This window comes from Hirundo rustica, chromosome 1 (assembly GCF_015227805.2).
Source record: "Hirundo rustica isolate bHirRus1 chromosome 1, bHirRus1.pri.v3, whole genome shotgun sequence".
NCBI lineage: Eukaryota > Metazoa > Chordata > Aves > Passeriformes > Hirundinidae > Hirundo > Hirundo rustica.
In genome coordinates this window covers 26390849-26407199 of record NC_053450.1, presented here as the reverse complement: position 1 = coordinate 26407199, position 16351 = coordinate 26390849, and the positions used below count along the sequence as shown (strand labels likewise).

Below are 16351 nucleotides of genomic sequence, written 5' to 3'. Positions count from 1 at the left end.
TTTTGTTGGGAGGTTGTGTTTTTGGTTTGGTTTGTTTTTTTTAAATTATTATTATTATTAATCATATATATGTGTCCCTGTAAGACTATTTAGAAGTAATTCCAAGAAAATGCTCCCAGGTTTAGCTGAGTTCCTTTTTTTTAACTCATTATTAAATAGTAGCAAAGAAGTCATTTTTACTGATCTTAAAACTGCCTTGCCTGATTATGTACTGGGGTATAGAAATGTGGATAAAAAGACACACATCACTTTGAATATTTATTTGCCACAATTGTGACTCCCCTGTTGACTTCTAAAAACTTAACTTTTCTACTGTATAGACTTATACCCATTCCAAGATATTCACACAAATATAATTTAGGTTACAAGACACGTGAAAACAGTACAGCCATCTGTGCAGGAGGAGTTAATTTCATCCTTTTGAGAAAGAGAGGAAAAGGTTAACAAGCTTAGTTGATATCCACTGAATTGTTCCCTTGCAGAAATACTATACCAACCTATCTCCTTTGAAGAAGTAGGTTTTTCCAACATCTTCCCACCAAATTGCTGAATCAATGCCATGGGAAGGAATTCCACTTCCAAGTGTTATCAAATCATGAGGATAACCTGGCTGGAGAGTAGTGTCCTTAAAAACCCAGAACTTGTTACCTGTACAAAAGCATATATATACACACACAGGTGTGTTAGTTCATCAGTACTGTCAGTAGAAATATTCATACACTCCTAAGAAATAAGAAAGACTCCCAAAGGTCTATAGTAGTGGTTCTTCCAAATACAATGAAATGAAAAATGTTCCATCACTGCAGATAATGCAAAATTAAATATGCCTTATGGATATCTTGCATTTATAAAGTACCTTTCTTCAAATAAGTCCAGAGAATATTTTGATACCAACTATGTAGTGATCAAAAGTAGAAGGAAAATGAAATAATTTTAAGAGGCTATGTGCTTGATAATGTAATGAATTACAGAAAAACTATGCAGCAATTTTATATTTCATGAGGCAAGAGTGAATTTTATAAGAAATTAAGGTAAGTAGACACACACACACACACACACACACACACACACACACACACACACACACACTAGAAATTACAATCCTCATTGAGACCAAATACTTTTATCACTCTGTATTTCTCCTTAAGAAGTTAAATTATTTATGAAGGATGTATGATTATTTCAGAAATAACCATAGAAATTAATTTCTAAATGTATTTTCTCTAGGATGTCCTAAAGACAGCAAACTGAGAATCTGAGGTCCCAGAGGTGAAAACCTTTTGTTGCTGAAAGTAATGGGGGTTGCCAGTGGCAGCAAGACTTAAGCTTTATCTGTAGATGACAAATCATTCAGAAGCACCCAACGGACTTATTAAGTGCTGAAAATACAAGGTAGTTGTATGACTCTAGTTGATGTTAGCGCCATGTCTACACAGACCTCAGATTACCCAGGTTACTCAGGTTACTGTCTTAAGTATGAATGATAGCCTAGGGCTTCCCAGGCTGCAATGCTGAGTGGCTGAAACCGCTACTGCTAGAGATGTAACTACAGTTACTAGAGAAATATTTTGTGTACATAGGGATCCATGCCCACAGAAGTAGGAGCTGCACCAGTGTTTTATAGTCTAGATGCCCCCCTGTTTGTGGGAGGGGGTGCTTCCTGTGATCTCTCCTCCAGCTGAATAGCTTACCTCACCAGCCCATAACTCCAGTTTCCAAGCTTGAGTTTTTCCTCTAGTTTCCTGGTCAAGGCCTTCTTCAGTGAACACTTCCATGATTACCTCACCTACTTCACCATCTCATATTGAGCCTATAGTCCAATATTTCCGCGCTAATTTTGTTGTCCTCCTAGGGACTTCTCAGAATACTGTGCCACCTGTTCTATTCTTGCAACTATCTTCTTTTTACATTTCTGCTTTTTTCTAATTCTTCTTAAAAACTCACTTCTCACCTGTGTCTTTTCAGCAGAGCCTTCTCTTTCAAACACAGACAACTTTGGCTGAAAAAAGGGAATAAAGATTCCCATATGCTCCCTTGTAGTGGTGTGAGAGTTGTTTTATTAAGTTACTAAGTTGTTTTTGTAAGATTTATAAGTTATTTTTGTAATGGTTCAGTTCACTGTACCCCCGTGTGTTCTGGAATGGTTTTCCCCCTTATGAGTTAGTTATATAACCAGACGTTATATGCCAATCATTTCTCCCCTGCACCTGTCCCTGTCAGTCCCCCTGCCTCTCCTCGTGGTCGCCCTGTCTGTCACTTTGAGACCCTTCCCTGGTTCTGGAAAGATCCAGGAGAGGAGTCGAGTGATAGGCTGGTGCCCAGGGAATCCCTTCCTACCCCCCTGTGATTTGTCGATGGTTTAGAGGTTGACACCCCTGTTACCACCCCTGTGTTCCCTGGTTGGCTCACCCATTGTCAGCCCTCTCCCGTTTATAAGTGGCTGTCAAGCTTTGATCTCTGCTCTCTCTGGGCAGCAGCGGTCTGAGGCGGAGCTCCTTGCCGGACTCCCCTTAATAAACTACCTTCTACCCTGCCTAAAGAGAGACGACGCTTTTTCCGTCGCCGCAGTCGCAACTCCATCGGGTCCACTCGCTGGTGGGGGGAACCAAGAGCCCACTGGGAGGAGGTTACTCGCCCTGCCTGTAACCCCGACCGATCCTCGTAGTGGCAGTGCAGAACTGAGCTAGCCTGCACGCCCGCCAGGAGTGAGGGGACACTGCTATACTCCCTAGAAATAGGAAAGGGGGGAGCATAATTTGCATTTACGTACTTATCTGATGAGCTTGCTTTGATCCCTGTCTTCTCTTTGTGTTATGTTCCCTAGACCACAAGAATACTCTTCTTAGGCCAGACTATAGGCTCTATTGTGAAAGAACCATGTGTTTATTTTCTCTTCAAAGGACTACCATCATAATTTTTTCCAAAAACTATTGCTAGTTTTAGTAATAATTACACTGAAGGAGAAGATACTCTTTGACATCACAAGGACACTTTGAGCTAAATCACAAAAAAATCTAGACAAGATCCATGAATGTATACATTGAATTGGCCTTATTGGATTCTTCACTTTGGTCTATCCATTGACATGGATATTGACATAATAATGATATTTAAAATATAAGGGGGAAAGTTTGTGAACAAACTTTGCTCAAACACATTTGGAAAGGGGATGTAAGAGATAAAATCATGGCTGTTCACATTAGTTTTTGTACTTACCTTTAAGGATAGACAGGCTGTTATACAGATTTAGGAGGTTAAAATACTGTGCTGTATAAATATTTTATAAGGAAATGTAATATTACCCCAAAGACCTAGGATCAGGTGTATGCCAGAATCATCAACAGGGAAAATCCAGAATGCTGTTTTGCAGTTGGTTTTAAATTTTAGCTATCCCTATGTGGTATTAAATGTTTGTTTAAAGGAAGGGTTTCTTTAATCTCCCTATTTGTACTGTGGTGATTTAAAGCATGTTTTCATTTTATCAGAGTTTTAATTAGGAGAGGGGGCATAGTTTCCATTGCTCCCATGCTGGGTTTCCAGGGTTAATTTTTTATCAGCTTCTTTACAGCTGCCTGTCACCCACTTTCAAGCACAGACACTACAGTTTGCTCAACAGATCCATTTTCTCTCCCCTGCCAGTTGAAGGAAAAAAGGACTCAAAGAATGAGTATGTACAGAACCATTTGAAGTACTGAAAATAAAAGAGACACAGAAATCTGTGAAGGGCAGTCATGGAAAGCTGAGTTCTATGTTGACTTGGGATGAAGGTCATTGCTAACCTGAGATTTACCTTTACTGAGATGCCTTATAAAAATTCACTTATAGGTGATAATGACAGAGGTGAGCATCTTCAATCATTGTCTGTCCCTCCTCCCATGTGGTTTATCTTTTGCCAAGTCACATGACTGGACACAGAAGGCTTCAGATGTTAATGGCAGTTTCAAATGCAATGATAAGAGAAGTCATGCATTTTGGTCTTACTAGTTGGTACTTATGGTGTGAACAACAGATGGCATCCAGTGAATGATCCCAGGCCAGCTCATTTCAGTTTCAGAAGATCATTCAAAATGACAGCTGTTGCACAGCATTGAGAGGCATATGCTGTGATGTATGTAATGCCAATACTTTTCTCTGTGCCTCACAAGGAATAAAAGTCAAAGCAATTGTTATGGATAGATCATTATTAGCCATACCCAAGCAGGCAAACAATTGACAAGATCATGTCATACCAAAATAAACAATGGTTATGCACAAACCATTGTGACAGCACCACTGAGCCATGTATTTTTTGCATATCCAGATATACTGAAGTAAAAGAAAAGTGTAGACGTGGGAAAAGATAAGAAATGTAATTTTTGACATAATTTCTTATTAAGAAGCAAATTCTTAGAAAACAGAAAAGGTAAATTTAACTGTATTCTGAGGAGACAGGAGCATTGAGAGCTCTAACACGTAAGCAAGGCCTGTTGATGCTAACTAGAGGGAATTTTATTTAAAATTTGCATTAGAAGACGTTTAGTCTGCTATAACTGTGTTGATTGTTAATGAGAAGTACTATATATAAGAAATCAAAATGTTCCACGTGGCTGACCGTTTTCATTTCAGTTTTTTGTTTGATTGGGTTTTTTAGGAGATTTTAGGAGGTTTGTTGTTGGTCTTGTTTCAGATTTTTTTTCTGTCTCTCACCTGGAGGAAAGTCAGTGACTATTGATCAGAGAATTGATCTGATCAACAGAATATTGATCAGAACCCAATGTTAGGAGAAGTTAAAGCTGAAAATCAGTGCAAAAGATGCCCAACTGTGATGAGAATGAGATAATTTTATTTCTAACATGTAATTTTAAATGTAGAACAAACTAATGCTAAAGTCATTATGCTTTCATGTAGCTCATCTTCCACTAATAGTCAACAAGACTTCATTAATTGTGTTCACAATGGAAAGAACCATGACAAAAATCGTCATATTTTTATTGTTCTTATAGATAATGCCTCTTAATGCCTCTTTGGAGTCAGAACCTATGCCTTTGGCAGAAGCCACCACTGTGTCTATTTTACAAAGTTGTTTTTTTAAGGTCTCATTGGTAGGGTTGTTATTCTCACAGAGAATAAAGCACCACGTGTTTCATGAAGTCTGAAATTTCAGAATGTTTAATCTCTCTGCTTTTATTCCCTAATGTAGGGTCAAATATAATAAGCAGCAGATTGGCAAGGTCAGAAGCTGAGAGTGAAGCAAGTGATAAAAAAGCTAAAATGTCTTACTTCTTGAAATAAGGCTTTGTTAAATATCATCACTGTAGGGAAGCAGCTAAGAAGGATGAACCATGGAATTATTTGAAGTCTCTCAACATCCATCTTTGACATTCCAAAAAAAGTACTGGAAATAAAGGACATCTGTATTACTGTGCTTCACTTAAAATTACAATATTTTAAATTTTCTTCAGACTGTTTCACTTCCTACTTACTACTGCCAACAAATATGCAGTTTTTAGTAACTAGTTCTTCCTTTATAGAATCTGAATTGTGAATAATTGTGCTTCTGGGTTTTTTTGTCCATATTATTTGCAATTATAGTATAGGTGTGGTGCAAGAAGTGTGTGCCATATAATCATTGTATTAGCGCGGTGAGATGAATTCCCAAATTTTAAAAAAATTACATGTAATTTAAATGACTTTAAAATTTAATATCTAATCCTGAATGTTGTTTTTTTCCAGTCAACATTCCTCTTAATTTTGGTCTTTCAAGCCTGTATCTAGTCTTTTTACTACTATCCTAAAATTACTATTCATGGTTCTTTTTTCTCCACTCCTTATTTCCCACATCAAGTTTCTGTCATTTCTCCATTCCATGATTTGACACTATAGTAAATCTATTTTTCAATATAAAACTGTCAGGCCATGCAGTAAGTGTGGTGATGGAATGAATGTTATGATGGAGGCACCAGTAGTATGGGTTTTACAGCAGCCTTTCTATTGCTACATTTGGTTTACCATAACATTCAACAGTGCAGATGGCTTGACAATTTAATTTTTAGCACTATATAAATTCCCAAAGGTACACAGAATGAATTTTACTATTCATGTTTTCTCATTAAAAAAGAAAAAAGAAAATAAGGTATCTTTCTGATGCCATCTTATTGTCATTCAGCATGGACACTGGCAATGAATAATAACAAGAATTTGAACATCTGTTTTTTATAAGCAGCTATTCACCAGATTGCTCTGTACTTTATGAGTATGGTCTGGTCTACTGGGGGCTGATGAGTCCATCTGGCAGGGAACAGGAAGAGCATCTCGGTCATAGGCTTGCCAAGCTGGTAAAGAGGGCTTTTGACTAAAGTTGCTGGTAGAGGGAGAACCTCAATCCATCCCACTCCTACCAGTTTGATGCCAGTGCCAGCAAGAGATGTCCAGAGCCTGGTGGGAGATCACAGGTCAGCCAGAGAGCACTGGAAACAGCTTGAAGGAATTCCACCCCCTCCATCCAGTGTGCTGGTTTCATTGGGGGCACCAAATTAAATACCTCTATGGAAACACATGTATTATGTGGAATAAGCAACAGGAGTTGGGGATGTGCTTGGAAATTAGTGCACACCTACAGGGCTGTGATCTTACTGGCATTACAGAGACACGGTGGGATGGCTTCTAAGAATGGAATGTTAGAATGGAAAGCTACTGGCTCTTTATGAAGGACAGGCAGGGAAGAGGGCATGGGGGTGTTGCTGTCTGTGTCAATGACCAGCTGGAGTGCACAGAGCTCTGCTGGGATGAGTGAGGAACTTGTCACAGAATCACAGAATCAGCTAGGTTGGAAAAGACTGGAGATCATCAAGTTCAGCCTATGATCTAACACTACCTTATCAATTAAATCATGGCCACATCCAGTCTTTCATTAAACACCTCCAGGGACAATGTCTATACAACCTCCCTGGGTAGCCCATTCCAGTGCCCATCCAGTCTTTCTGTGAGGGTTTTTTGTTTTTTTTTTTTTTTTTTTCCCTAATGTCTAGCCTGTATATTTGTAGCATATTATGGGTCAACAACTAAAGGGGCAGCAGGAACGGGTGACACTATAGTGTGGATCAGAAGAGTGCATAGTGACATTAATCCAGTATAAATTCTCTGCTGGCACTTAATCCACATTTTCTATTTTATTCTCTGAATAACAGATGCAGACACTGGCTTAGGTATGTTCTTTGTTAACACATCTGTATGCTAGACTTCAGATTAAAAGTTCCTTCTAGAACTTACTTTCTTTGCACCAATTTTAGACTGGTAAGGCACACTACCTGGATAAGACATTCTACTTGCCCATCATCTTAGCAACAATCAACTTGTCTATTTCTAGCATCTTTGGGAGGAGGACATGTACTCTTTTCCCAGGAAATTTTGTGATGGAATAGAAGAAACAAGACAATGATCATTTACCTACAATCTATTTATATAGATTTCTGTAATCATGTTCCCCAAGGCAGTTGAGATCCTTGGAACAGGAATTTTCAAGGACACCCACAAAGAAGACTCAGATGAAATTTTTGATTCTGTAGCAGTAGAAAAACATAAATTTCACTGATAGAAAACACCAACAGTTAGATATTAGGAGTCATGAAGACACGGCAGAGAAGCAAAAATTTTCTAAAAAATTGCATGAGGAAATACAAAGACTTTTGACTGTGGCAAATAAAGGGATAATACAAATGTCATTGGAGGAATAATGGAAGGAACTTTGAAAAGAAGTCATATGGAAAAATACCTACAGCAGAATATCCAAAGATAATATGATATCAGCTAGAAGGCATAAAACTAATTGGTCTGAAATCAGATAGCATAAGGTGGGGATGATGTGAAAGGAAAACACAATTCTGACTTCTAAGAGCACAATCCTGCTCCTGCTTGCTTTAATTAATCTTGGTTTAATTTCCCAGAGAGAAAATAGAGAAGTTCCCTCCTCCTTCTGTTGTTTGTTATCTATAACCCACAGACTACAGGATCAACCTATTCCTGTGAGACCCAACAGGGGCCAGTCAGCTGTGGGTGAAGAGTTAAATAATGATGAAACATATTTCAAGGTCACTTGGAAGGAAAAGAAAGCAGCTATAAGAGTAAGCTTGATCATTTCTGTCTTGAGCTGAGGTAATGGATCCCAGCATTATCAAGGCAAAAGTGTGGAATGCCCAGGGTAGCTACTTCATTATTTTTAGAAGTGGTGCAAAGGCTTTTTAGTAATATTTTTACCCTTCCAAGTAACATAGACCTAAAAATCTAGCTGTGGGATGGAGATTTGGAGGTACCTTGATCATGATTCCCAACCATATAAACTTTCTAGAGTTAATGACTTGAAGTTTACTTTATAGCAGCTGAAGTAAAAGCATTTGCTGTATTGAAGTAATATAAATAGAAAATGTACTATATGGAATGTAATTTTCCTTATGATTCACACAAAAAATACAATTTCACTATTAGCAAAACATAAAATGCATTGTACTGTTATGAAGTGTTTCTGAACGTTATTAAATATTTTTTATTTAACATTCTCAAGATCCTGTTTCTGTAGTGAATGAAATATTACTTCTAACTCCCTGTTAATGACTCCACTTGTAAAAATGAATTATTTTTTAATACAATGACTTTTTAAAAACCTACCTTTTTTGTAATGTAATCATTCATAACAGTAAACAGCTGAATAATTTTTCACATATTTGTTATCTATTCAGTTTCTTCTCTCAAATGATTCTTTTATAAAACATGCTTTGCATAATTCGTAGACTTTTTTCACTAAGTATGCATTTATTAAACATATAAGATAACTTTGTTAAATCTAAATTACATAAAAGTTCAACTGTACAGCTTTAATTTTGAAGAACAGCTGATGTCTGGAGTGAAATTTGAAAAGAATTGTTAGCAACAATTCGATCTATACCTCCTATTTTCTGGAGTTTATGCTTCTGTGAAAATGCTAAATAAACATCTATAAAAAAGATTTTTTTTTTCTTCACACAAAGCTCATGAAACAAATATAATGCAGTACAGTGAGGTATATATAGCAGAGGTGCCATTTAAATGTGTAAGAAATTCATTTGTAAAAAGGAAGAAGAGCAAAGAGAATGACATGAGAATGAGCAGAGAATTAATAATGGAAATGTGTTTATTGTGTCTTCCTAAAACACATTTTTAAAAATTATTTCATAGTAGATAATTTCTATGTCTCACATTTATACTTTCAATTTTTTTACTGAATATGTAAGAGCAGATGACCTGATACTGTGAAGGGTAATCATAAATTAAAAATGTAATTGCCAAACAAGAAAAATGTTAACTTATGCACTCTTCCTTTAGCTACCAATTTGCAACAAGATTTACAAATCTTTAGTAAAAATAAACAAGATGTGTTTCAAGAAATCATCACACTCAAAAGTGTTACACAAAATCTTGCTTTTGTTCCTTCTTACCTTTAAAGAAGACAAAATTCCCCTCGCTGTTTTCATAAACTGCATCAATGCTGGGAGGCAGTCCTCTCCAGAAGTAGGTAATCTGCATGGGGTATCCATCCATCACCCTGTTGTTTCTGACTCGCCAAAACCACTGATCCTGGAAACCAAACATACACTTCTTACTACATTTATATATGTTCAGCTGCTGTCTTGAAAATACTGAACAGCCTATCCTGGCATTTTTAGAGCAGACCTTTTGCTGAGCGCATGAGCACATTGTGTTTGCATTTGTGTCACATTACAAATGTTTCAGAACTGGTTTTTGCTAAGGTGGGAATAAGCCACACATATGAACCAGGTGTTTGGAGCAGACAGCCCTCAGCAGAACACAGAGCATGTTGTATGGGCTGATGCAACTCTCAACTTCATTCTTATAAGGGACCTAATTTAAAATTTGTGGTTTGACCACAAATGCTTTTAGACTGAACCATATGCTTATGTGAATGTCCAGAATAATGGGACTACATAAGGCTTTGAACACCAATTAATTTTGTGTGTCATTTTTTTGCAGTGGCTGCTTAGAGTGAAAGGTTGATATATATATCTGTAACATTACTACATCACTCCAGTAAGAACTACGCTTTGATGATGATTTTACTGTAGTGAAGTTTAGCAGTCTTTCCAAATGACATTAAACAGATTGGTTAATATTATAGCCATATATTTTTATATATTTTTATATAATAGGTATTAAATCCAGCTAAATACAATACATGGCACACTAAATGGATATCAATAAAGATATCATCACTGTACCTCTTCAGAACTGTTTCATTTAGAGATGAAGGATAGGGTAAGTATTTAACTTCTTACACACATTTGAAAATTTTTCAGCATTAGCATTATGTAAAACAATCCACTTTAATAATAAAAGAAGTGAGGTTCTTCCAGAATCTGTCAGTTTACATGGCAGTTCTTCCTCAGTGTAAGGAACACAGATTTCACAGTGCAACAATACCTGTAAAATCATCAAGTCAACAAATATCTTCTTGAGAATGGGTTATGTTTCAGACTTAGTGATTTGTGGGGTATGCTTGCATTATTTTATTTTGATAGCAAGACCAATAAAATTATATTTTGCAGAACTGGTATTGAGTTGAATGTCAAACTGTATTTCATACTTCATATTGCTGACCTGCAGTATAATAGAATATTCTTATCTATTATTTGCTCAAATTCCTTAGCAATAACTTTTCCTGCTATACTATTAAAATCTTAACAATAACACAAATATGGCAAGACTGGAACATTTGTTTCAGCATATCCCCATGAATCTTTTATTAAATCTGTGTATATGTGTATGTGTATGTGTATGTGTATGTGTATGTATATGTATATGTATATGTATATGTATATGTATGTGGGTCATTGCCTTTAATGTTGAAATATTCCATTCTTAAGCATAACTGTGACTATAACATGCCATGTTCTCTTTTCTGCTGATGGAATCTTGTAGACTTCTTATTTTCCTCATCTATTTTCATCACATCCACCTGTCCTTGCAATGGACAATGGAGTATAGCTCATCAGTAAGGATCCTACCGGTTTCCACAAAACTAAAATTTTGAATATTTATAATTTTAGCATTTTTATGGTCTTATTTAAAAAGACAGAGGCTGGCAAATGGTTTGTCAATAGATATAATTTCAGGGAATCAGCAAAAATCTGGAAATGACTGAAGTAAGAACTGAAAGTTTGGACCATTTATAAGACTGGGAAAGGTAGGTGATGGCAGAGGCTGAGAGAATAATTTGTTTATGTAAATTTAATTTTCCTGGCTGACTTTCCTATGAACATGCTGGACTCAATGGTTTTAGACTGACAGAGTTCAAACTCTGGAACTCAAAAAACCCAGCATGTAGCCAAGTAAAGTCAAAGACCTTTCTGAAGATTCAGATGGGATAGGCTCTGCTTATAGGAAGAATGTATGTATACACATATGTACATATATATATATGTATACACAAATGTGATTTATTTATCTTAAAGTTATATTTACCAGCAATTTTATCATCTGCATTTTGATAAACATGTACATTTACTAAAAGTATGTTTTCACAAGAGTTTAGCTATTACTGAAATTCAAAAGAGGCACAGTCCTAGAGAAAGCATTTTCACTCTAATAAAGCTCTTTCACGCTTTAAGTAAATAGCTTGAAACAGTTTCTCTGGCAAAACATTTCTCAGTGTGTTTGTTTATGTTGAATAAACACAGTTTTATCTCTTTTGAGAAATGGTGTGTATTGAGAAACCCTTTGCCTTTCCCAGTATGTTGGTTAAATATACTTTTTATTATTTTGTTTCTCCAAAACACATTAACTACAGCAGACAGGTTGAACACATGACTTGTCACATGCACTGCAATGCAAAACCTGACAAATGCATACATTGAATGCATAGATTTTAGTGTCTTTCCTTGCTGGCTAGCAAATGCCTCTTTGTAAGCATCTGTAGATACCAAATTGCTTCAAAATATGGATCACTCCTGTTGAGCTGAGATCTGGCGTAATAATGGATCATTAAATATTATGACCGTTAGACATACCAAGTAAATTAAACTTGGACAATTTTCCCCGGTTGAAAAAGCAAAACTGAAATGAACAACAACAAAAAAATCAACATTAAATTAAGCTAGAGCAATATATCTAAAACCCAGAAAATGGGCATTGAGTGAGAAGAGACTGTAAGATGTTTGAGAAACGCTACGATGGATAAAGAGTAACAGATGAATGAGGAAGCAGTAACAAACACTCAAACTGAATGTTTTGACATTTTATTTAGAAGATGGGATGTTTCTGAGAAAAAAAAAGACAATAAAGCTTTTTTGAGGAAACAAACTAAACAAAGGTCATGCATAAATCATTCTGCACTGTCAGTAATTGCTTTAGGTATTTTTTTCTGTTCATTTAAAGGGACTAAAATATAGTTTATTATGTATGATAATAGCATATACTGCCATCATAAAAAACATTTCTTTATTACCAACTCAGAGAATCTTGAATGGAAGACAGTATAAAAGTAAAAAAAATCTGGCTCATAATGCATAATTTTCATAATTTGTTGGTAGATACAGTCTCCTCCCATTCTTAGAATATGCATTTTCACCTTTTTTAGTGATGATTGTGTTAAATTGCTCTTTACGTTTCATTTATGAATATTTAAATCTTTACTCTTATGAATAATTAATTTCCATTTCAATATTTATTATCAACCTAAATATCTTTCCAGTTCCTTAAGGGACACAACTGATGTGCATGAGAATTGCAAACAATCTCCAGGTATTTTAGTTCATCTGTAATACACAAACAAGAGGAGCTTTTAGTGCAAAATTAATGGAGCTTTCTTGTCTAAGGACCTCATTTGCTCTTATGTTTCTGGACCAATAACAATTGTCAATGTTAAGATGTTAATTTGTTACAAAATGTCTAGAGCTCTGACTCTTATTTTTTACCTAATGAACTCTATCTACAATTTTGTAATGACACGTTACACTCTGTCTCAAGGTCAAATGACACCCAGTAAAAACAGAAAGACTGCCCAATGTGATAGACATTCTAGAAACCTACAACAAGCTATAAAGAAGGAAAAAATGAGAAACCTTTGAATTGGTACCTTTGTTAACTGCTTGGAGATGAAGGCAGGTAAAGATTTAAGGTAGACAGAGAGATGCAAAACAAGGCCAAATTGCAACTGTAAATGATATTATTTTGACTATGATTACAGAAATGTGTGTGAACCCCTAGTAATTTCTGAAATATCCTTGCAATGTACAGCAAAAATCTCTGTGATTTTCTGCCTGACTTGATGTTTAAGGATGTATATGTATAGTGCTATTACGAGCATTCTCCTAACAGGATAGAGTGAGATGCAAAATTTAATTGCTACAGCTGATTAGGAGAGACATTTTGCTGTTTCTAGATTCCACAGGATAACTGTTTGGCCCATTTAATCTGAAGAAAAAAAAAAAAAAAAAAAGCCAAATAAACATAATATTTCTGCTCTGAATAAATGTCAATTGAATCAAATACTAAATTTCAACCAATACTGTAGCTTAATATTATTAACAAAATACATCAAGGTCTTGTGTACTCCCACAAGCATAGTCTGATCATGTGCAAAAGCAAGCCTCTGTCAGTGGAAGATTAAACATACCCAGCAGCTAAGCAAAACAGCAGCAACAGATTGACATATTTAGACAAATTACTATCCTTCTACTTTCTTTTCGTCTGAGTATTGCAGAAAAAGAAAAAAGAAAAGAAGTCAGTGTTAAATAATATAATAAGATATTTAAAAACTTTAAATTCTTCTCTTAGAGAAAAGGAAGATATTCCGGTTCCGGTTCCAGTTCCGGTTGTATACAGAGAAATTTACCAAAGGACAAAGAAACTACAGAAACTGCAGAAACTACAGTTCAAGACCATGATCAAGGAGACAGTAAAGTTCCTCTTTACCATACACCTTTATGGGCTACTAAGAAACTGAATTTGGGAAATGCAAGGTATAGCTGTTGTATATAAACCAAAATAAATTTGGAATATCCTTTTAAAAATCTTGATCTAATCTCAAAGGGCACTTTTCCACATCTACTTCATCAGGTTGTGAATTTCATCAGGCAATCTCAATGTTGGTAATAACAGGCCTGTGGCATTTGGAATTAAAGCCTTTGTACCTACTCATTTGGGGAATTCCACTATTTCTTTAGTAACATCCATTTTCAACATTCTGAATTTGGAATTTATAGCATTTAAGCCAAAGGACATTACTGCACAAAATAGGAAAAACCCCAAAACATTTTGAGCAACTTTCAGGGAAATAATTTTCATGGAGCAGAAAAAAGAAGATGCAGTCCAGGGGATTTCAGTGCAGAAAAATTATTAGCACAATTCAGCCATGAGAAGGATTCTGAAATTTTTTTTTTTTTTCTGTTTTGTTTCTTTTTCTTTCTCAAAATAGAATTTGCAATGATACTTATAGACTAGCCCTACTTCAGTTCCTACTTAACTCCATAGTAGAAAACAATTGGCTCTACTGAGATCAGAATCAGATATTAAATAGATGCTACCAATCTAGCTAATTTTAGGAAACAACTAAATTGGCGATTTATACACACACAGAATGCTTTAGCTCAGCTCATTATGGAGCTGGTTCACATTAAGAACAAACAAAGCTCCTTTAAAACTACAAAGGACTGTTATCTGTTCATAAACATGCATACAATGCATCACTTATTTAAACGGATAGAAACAATTTATCTTTCCTAATGTGTTTGGGACAGCAGCATGGTTACCCAGTTAGAATGGGGCATAAATGTTGCCTGAGAGCCACGGTAAGAAGTCGGAGCTTTTAACACCGCTCAGAAAAAATCTCAGTACTTCCTATGTTGAGATCCTGAAATTCCTTGTGATATCCTCCCTGGAAATGAGACCAAGTCATTGGACTCAAAATAAAGATATGGAAAGGTATCACCAAATACTTGTTCTGTTTCTTTCTTACTTCCTCGATTATTCAAATTATTAAGCATAATTGTATAAAATACCAGCTATTTATTGTTGGTACCTAATCAGACACTGGAGAACTGTAGACAAACTAAAACCATTGTTTGTTATAAACTTATTCTTTTCCTTAACAACATGTCATGGCTAACCAACACCATGAACAAAAAAAATATCCCACTGTTGAATATTGGAAGTGCTAATTTGAAATTGGTTTAAAATATCTGTATTCAGCTAAGCTGAAGTTCACTGGTGTAAATAAATTTTCAAGTGGAAATATTATGTAGCGATTTTATGTAGGAAATCTTTGCTAAGGAGTATGCTAAGCATTTTTTCTAGTATCTTTTCTTATATCTTCTTCTGTATTACTGACACAATTAAGTCAAGTAATTCATTCAGGGTCCAAAATGGCCTTACGTTAAAACCTGTCTTCTTGGCATCCTATTCTGAGTCCTAACTATTGACCTGAATATTCAGGGAAAATATGAAAACAATCCATTTATTTTTCAGAAAGGACTCAAAGAGTTATGGCATTTCATATGTACTCTGACTCTCTTCATGAGAGAAGAGTCTAGTTCACCTCCCTCATTTGTAAACTGCTGTACAGATCGCCTTCATGGACCACATATAGAACAAAATTGCAATGTGAACTCTTGTTTATCTGAAATCTGGTTTATGTACCAGAACAACAGAATGTAGCAAGAGGAGCTGCAACTGAAGCTCCTTTACACTCAACATCAAATTCTAAAGTATGGTTGATTAGCCAAAGCACATCATTGCTCCCGACTCAGAGGTCTTTTTCACATTCAAAACCATTTCATGATCAGTAGCAGATTCGAGAAAATTTTCATTTTATTTCCAATATAAAAATACTGAAAGTTTGACAACAAACTACACAAGATTCTGCAGTTCTTCAACACATTTTGAAGAGCACCCATTCATTTTTAAACTAGATTCTGCAAATCACTCCTTTCTGCTATATTTTTCTCATTTGAAAATCAACATTCATTGTTCAGCTATTTAAAGTGGAGTTATTTTGTCAAGCATCATACACATGAAAAGAAGATAAAAGTATCCCTATTTTTAGAACCATAGAATCATAGGAACATTAAGGTTGGAAAAGATCTCCACGATCTGAGATCATCCAAGTCCAGCCTTGACTGAATACCACCGTGCCCACCAAATCATGCCATTAATATATCTGTGAAGCTTATTTTAGGTGTCGCATGTTGAATTTTTTCCTAATTATCATGTGTATTACAAGGCAAATATGTAAAAATACACAATATTGTGAACTTCGTCCTAAACAACATACAACAAAATATTCAGCCAAATATCATGTGCAATTTGGTCATTTGCTGTGAAATTATCT

General features: G+C 35.6%; 1 protein-coding gene across 2 annotated transcripts in view; it reads right to left on the bottom strand.

Moving 5' to 3' along the window:
* The window catches only part of MMP16 (matrix metallopeptidase 16), a 170205-nt gene that overhangs the window by 12755 nt on the left and 141099 nt on the right, over positions 1–16351 (bottom strand). For both annotated transcript variants that reach the window (XM_040063856.2, XM_040063862.2), the window contains exons 7-8: positions 9447–9585; positions 498–648 (exon numbers count right to left, since the gene is read on the bottom strand). In XM_040063856.2, coding sequence (XP_039919790.1) covers positions 498–648; positions 9447–9585 — 290 coding nt within the window. The remainder of the gene's footprint in view (positions 1–497; positions 649–9446; positions 9586–16351) is intronic.